The sequence below is a fragment of the Pterocles gutturalis genome, unplaced genomic scaffold (assembly GCF_000699245.1).
Source record: "Pterocles gutturalis isolate BGI_N339 unplaced genomic scaffold, ASM69924v1 scaffold11495, whole genome shotgun sequence".
Lineage (NCBI taxonomy): Eukaryota > Metazoa > Chordata > Aves > Pterocliformes > Pteroclidae > Pterocles > Pterocles gutturalis.
The window spans coordinates 4,901-11,144 of record NW_010138309.1 but is presented as its reverse complement, the minus strand read 5'-3'; the positions used below and the strand labels follow the sequence as shown (position 1 = coordinate 11,144).

At 39.2% G+C, this 6,244-nt stretch overlaps 1 protein-coding gene across 1 annotated transcript; it reads right to left on the bottom strand.

The window, feature by feature from the left end:
* Positions 1-694: 694 nt before the first annotated feature.
* COMMD1 (copper metabolism (Murr1) domain containing 1) lies at positions 695-1,004 on the bottom strand (the record flags this gene model as incomplete). The annotated part of the gene is made up of 1 exon (XM_010082949.1): positions 695-1,004. A coding segment is annotated over one exon (310 nt), but the record flags the coding sequence as incomplete, so codon positions are not given.
* Between the last annotated feature and the right edge of the window lie 5,240 nt (positions 1,005-6,244).

The window sequence follows — 6,244 nt, the reverse complement described above, 5'->3', positions numbered from 1 at the left end:
CAAAGGAAAAAGGTATCAAATTGAAACACATTTCCTGTCAGAAAGACAGAAAAATTGAAGATGGGAAGCTGTGCTTTTAGTTGTACATTTGTATGAATTATAAAGATTAAAAATAAATGCAGTGTTCAGCACTGACAGAGTTATATCTCTCTTTCACGCAGATAAGATCAGATTGCACTAGGTGACTAGTAATAAAGACGTACTTATAACATGAAAACAGGTGCTATGTAAAATAAAGAAGAGACATTCCCCTCCTTTGTCCGAAAATGTAAGGGACGCTTGATCATCATAATTTGTGAACTTTATTCTTTTTCAGCTTCTACTTTGCAGGTATTACCTAATTTTAGTATTTGATTTAAGAAAAAGCCTAATCGACTCTGCAGCGCATGTAATACAAACACAATTTTAATATAAGTGCTAGTATGGCTGATTTTAATTTCTACATCCTCAGGTTTTCCAAGCTTAATGTAAAGACAGCTCTCAGCACATATATGAAGATATAACATAAGCAAAAATTGCATTCAACACCCAGAATGTACCTTTGTGTCCAAAGATGGACCATAAATTCAGGTACGTTAAGGGCCCAGTAGTTAAAAATACACTGATTTGATTTCGATGCAGTGAATTCAGCAATAAGTAAAATAGCACATACTCAGCTAAATCAGATTTATATATTTTGCAGAAGAAAGCTTACCTGCCCATTTTTCCCCAGTTCCATTTCAACTATTGCAACAGGAGTATTTATCTGATCAATGTGTCTTGACTGTGACTTCAAATCCACTCGCCAGTTCATGTTTTTCAAGACATTCTCCCAACAGCTTTGATTGATCAGGCTTTCGTGGATCTTTATTCGGTGGTTCTTCCAAAATTTTGCAATGACTGCAGCTTGATCGGATGTGATGCCACCTTGTTTTTTGGTCTGGGCAGTGAGAAAAGCCTCCAGCTGATTCAAATCCATATCTGCTGAAGCAATTTTGGAAAATAAAAGGAGTAAAAGGGAAAAGCTTGCTCAGAAATACTCATTAACACTCTACCAAAAGGTGACATCTTTAGGGTTTTACAACTATCGTATTTTAAAGGGATAGTGCAAACAAATCTGGGCTATGGAAATAACCTGACAACTTCCATTAAAACCAATTTGCAAGTGACTACCACTTATCTCAGATTCCCGTCCTTGGACGGCTGGAAAAGTCATGGATTGGTAACAGTGACAAGGAAACCGGGAGCACCTCTGGGAATGCAGTACTGGTACAGGATGACAAGGAGGCTCCTCACAATCTGCCTGGCCCTTTCCCACAGCACACCCTAGGCACACCCAACTGGTCACTGCTGGGAACACTGGGTCAGGCATGATACTGCTGTTCTGATGGGCTATTAAACAGGAAAGCAGGGGCAAACATGGCACGCTCCCGGCAAAAGCTGAAACAAGTGAGGAGACATCCCAGCTCATTGCAACATCCACAGCTTCATTCACCACCTCCGCACCGCAGACAAGGAAGCGAAACTGGTAAACGCTGCACCAGCCAAGCAGGGTGGGCAGCACTGGCCACAGCAGCGTGCTGGCCACAGCAGGAAAAGCACAAGTCTTCAAGGGAGGGCGTGAAGCAGTCCTTAAAAATGCAGCTGCAGCTTCCTGCAGCTTCTTCTGAAGTTCCAGTGGATTCTATCAGACTAAACGCTGTATTCATCTTTTGCAAGGAGGTGTAAGGGATCATCTACTCCTCCTCCCTGCACAACAACAGAAACTATTCTTCCCAAGCCCCTTTTTAAATAGATACCCTGTTTTTCCACCTATTTTTCCAAAGCTGATCATCCTACAGCCTCAAATTTGTATTGCCTAACTGTCAATGGTTGCTAAATAACTCTGTGTCCCTTCATGGGAGGTAGAGAGAAGAAACTGTGGCTGTTTCCCCACCATAGTTGCAAGCAGACACTTTTGCTTCATTCTCACCCAAAATGGACACAGCTTATCCTAAATGAACATGCCACCTCCAAGCATGCTCCAGTATGGGGCGCAGCAAGGTGAAGTCTGGCCAACACTGCTGTACTCCATGCATTCAGGGAAATATTGATCTCGCTCTCATTAACCAGGGTGGTGACACTGTGTGCTTCACATTACTTGTCTGCAATATTGGGTATCGCTTATCTAAAAACTGTGCTCTGTGAGCTTGCCAAGGACGCAAGACCTGCTGCTTCTCCCCATTTCATCAGCGATGAACCAAAATTGTCAGCAGGGTAAGCTACCAACAGGCTTTGCCACCTTCCTCTAGACTAGACTGATGTAAAACTACATGACCTTAGTCACATCAGGGAGTGGCCTGAAATAAAATGGCAGGTAAAAAAACCCCACAAGAACTAGCCCAAAACAAAGAGCTTGCGCATCACACAAGCGATAGAGAATAGTGGCAGGTTTCCCGCTTTGAACAAAGTAAAGCCAACATCATGACGTGCTCAACCTTCAGCAGATACACCACCACATCCTCCTTATCCCGAGTTTTTTTCCATGTGAAAAGCAAACCAGAAACAACCCTCCCAAAAAATCCCAACAATCTTGTGATCTATAATGGTTACGCTGCCTTTTATCATTCAGTGTATAAAATCTTTCTCCTGCAACTTTTATAGGTGTTTTTTTTTTAATGTTTGTCTTTGGTGTTGTGTTGTTTTTTTCTTTTTTTAAGAGGGGATGTGCTGCCTTCCCTCGCTCTCACAATGGATTATCTGCCATCTGTTACACAATCGAGAAAAGAAATGGCAATCCACTCTAGACATAACTGCTCGGCTGTATCAGAGTTCCAGCTTAATAGGAGCATCTGTCAATTTACTATAAAATTTGAGATGCTGTACACCATTCTGTCTTTTCTATGGAGCATTCACCATATCTGTAGATATTGTTTGCTTTTATCATGAAGATATTTAACTTAAGATCTGTAGTTAACTGTAATATCTAATTAACCTCTAAGTGAAAAAAAGCACTTATTTTCATTTTCAAAAGCTATTCAGACTTACAGTCCTTTCCTATATCCACATCTTAAATCAACAGGACTGTCTATTAGCAACAGTGTGAAATATTCTTAGGGGTTTCTTTTAACCTCACCCCCTTCACAGAACCTCTTTTTGCAAGATGCAGCAAGATACCTGGCAGTGCTTTGCTAAGCTGATAAAACTCACACACACACAAAGTTCCTCATGGTGCTTGACACATGATACAAATCTAAGTATATCCAAAAGAGGAAGCTTATGACCAAGCTTGCAGTTTTAAGTGTAAGGAAGGCAAAACAGTATTTATTATTAGGGCTTATACAGGACAGTTAAACTTGCATGTTTGTCAAAGATCATCAACAGATTGACCATTAGTTAAAATCCAGCGCGAGCTGCATTTAAAACCTCTGTACGTTCATGTACTATAAGCACCCTGATATAGTTTGCTCCCAAAATACTATCACATAAAACAGAGGAAGGAAACCATGTATCAAAATTAACAATCATTTCTCTCTCACACACAGACAGGTGTGCACATGTACACACAATATGGCTCGCTTAATACTGTAAATGTACACAGCTAAGAAAGCAAAGATAACAAACAGATTGTATTTCAGTGGAATATTTATCAGATCATGCTTTAATAATATACCGATATAGACCATCATTCAGACTAGAATCTCTCTCAGCTTGGAAATACAACTACTACTAAAAAACTCCTTTCAAAAAAAAAAAGAACATGAATTTTAAGTGGAAGTGGGGACAATCAGTGAGTTATACTTCAGTACAGATGCACAAAGATATTAATGAAAACATATTTTAATTGAAATTCTGCAACAAAACCCACCAGCTATGAAGGTTTTCAAGTCACATTAGAACAGCAACTCATTTTAATATTTTTTTTCATCTTAACTTGGAAACATTACATTGTGGACAGGAAAGCTGTTACAAGTCAAAAAGAATGAGAGAACAATTAAGGTCTTTGCTGACCTTCCATCTCCTTTATTGTACAATCACTTACACAACTAATTGTTTCAACAAGCGTAGTTCTACTCCATTGCTCATATGAATGACCGCTTAAATTTTGGACTTTTTTTAAGCTTGAGAAAATGTTTTAATTTAACTTGTCAAAAAATATATATTTCCAGTCATATTCTGGACAGCATTACAAACAGTTATTTCCTTTACTTTTAACAACGCTCATTTACAACATACAACATCAAATTACAGTGAATACACCTTACTGATATTTCTAAGGATTAATTTAAAGTTAAAACATGAGTAGCTCTTCTGTGTTGATAACTAAAGACAGACAAAGTAAATCTGATTATAGGTCTCCTCATGCTTTTAAACGCTGGGAGCTTCAGAGGAGCATTTACCACCACCAGGAGAATGACCAGCTGTTGTCCAGTTCCCACAGCAGTGATGAGGAGGGTTTCACTGCCCGAATACACAACACACACACATTTCAGCACCATTACAGGAAAATTCTCAGATCTTGAAGGTGTTGAAACCTATTTTACCCACCAGCTCCTACAGCTGAATCACTGTCAGCATTGGTTCGAGAGGGTTACATCTTATTAATGCCAATTACTTAGTCCAGACAGACCTTCAAGTGCAGGATCTACAGCAGTAACTCGAGTCACTGTACTGTCAGTGGCACACATCATTGTATTACATAGAATTTATAGCCTGAGACAAGCATGTGCATATGGAGATCCTGCCTTAGTAGTTTCCCACCTCATCTCTTCATCAGTCACCAATAACCACACTTTTGTAATACATTATCACAGCCCCCTTTTTATTTACACTGTCCCATCTCTACCTTCTACAGCACATCAAGAAATGCTGTGTTAAAGTATGACACTGAGGAAAAAAGGTTATGTAGGATCTAATTATAGTTTTTATTGGTAATCACAAATGATTTACTATTTCAACATAAAAATCTTCAACAAAAAGCAGAAAGTTATAGTATCATAGCTGTTCTATGGCAGTAATTTAATTTACATTACTGTGACTATTCACTCAAGTGACTAAGCAAAAAAAAACTATTTTTGAAACTAGAGTCTGTAAGAGAACACCATTAGATATTGAAATTTTTCTCAGATTATATATTTTGAGATTTGTTAATATACTACTTTTTTTCCCCCCTAGGAAGCACAGCTTACGGACAGCATGTCATACTACAAGCATGCAAATCCTACCCTCGGCAACTGGCTACACCTTTAAGTGACTAAGCAAAAAAAAACTATTTTTGAAACTAGAGTCTGTAAGAGAACACCATTAGATATTGAAATTTTTCTCAGATTATATATTTTGAGATTTGTTAATATACTACTTTTTTTCCCCCCTAGGAAGCACAGCTTACGGACAGCATGTCATACTACAAGCATGCAAATCCTACCCTCGGCAACTGGCTACACCTTTCTTTCCAGAGGCTGGGCAGGTGCTTTTAAACAACACAAAACAGTTTTGGTCATACTGACTTCTTGTATTCACCTTCAACACATACCCACTATGTCTTCAAAGATAATTCAGCCAGTAAAAATATGACTTCAACTACTATTTCCTTAATGGAACAATATCTGAAAATCTGGAGAGTTTTGTATTGGCTTAATTAGATCCATTAGACATGTGCCTTGGTACCCAGAACAGGAAAACAGACTTAAATTCATTATCTCTTCTGAGAAATAAAGCCTGACAAGCATGCAATACTAGTGAGAAACAACAATTGGTAAAACCCACTGGGAGAAAAGAACACACTTCATTTCCAGCAATAAAACATTACTTGTCAACCATTATGGAAGAGCTCCAAGAGCTGTCCATGCCAGCATGTGTAGGCATTTTCTCCAGCTGACCCTCAAAATTGAAGGCTGCTGCCAGCCTGTAGCACAAAGAAATCACAAGCTCAGAGAAACAAACAATTCAGTGCCATGTACAGTGTTAATGAACTTGCCTCTTCAGGTTTTTGGGAAGTGGGGGTGAGAGACTATTCCTGTATCACAACCCTTGTAATTTGGATGCTTAGAAATACAACCTTGAAAACTGTTTCTCAGATCTTTGGAGTACATGCATGGAGAAGGGGGGACCAGCTGCAGACAGGAGAACGTGCCAAGGGACCCCGCTCATCCAGAACATGCAAAGCCAATTCTTGTTACAGGATACTATGCATTTCTTTCACTTATCATCCTTAGAATACAACCTTGATGGGATATGGGGCAAACAGGGGGTGCCTGCTGCATGAGCTTTGGGGTATGTAGCTTCT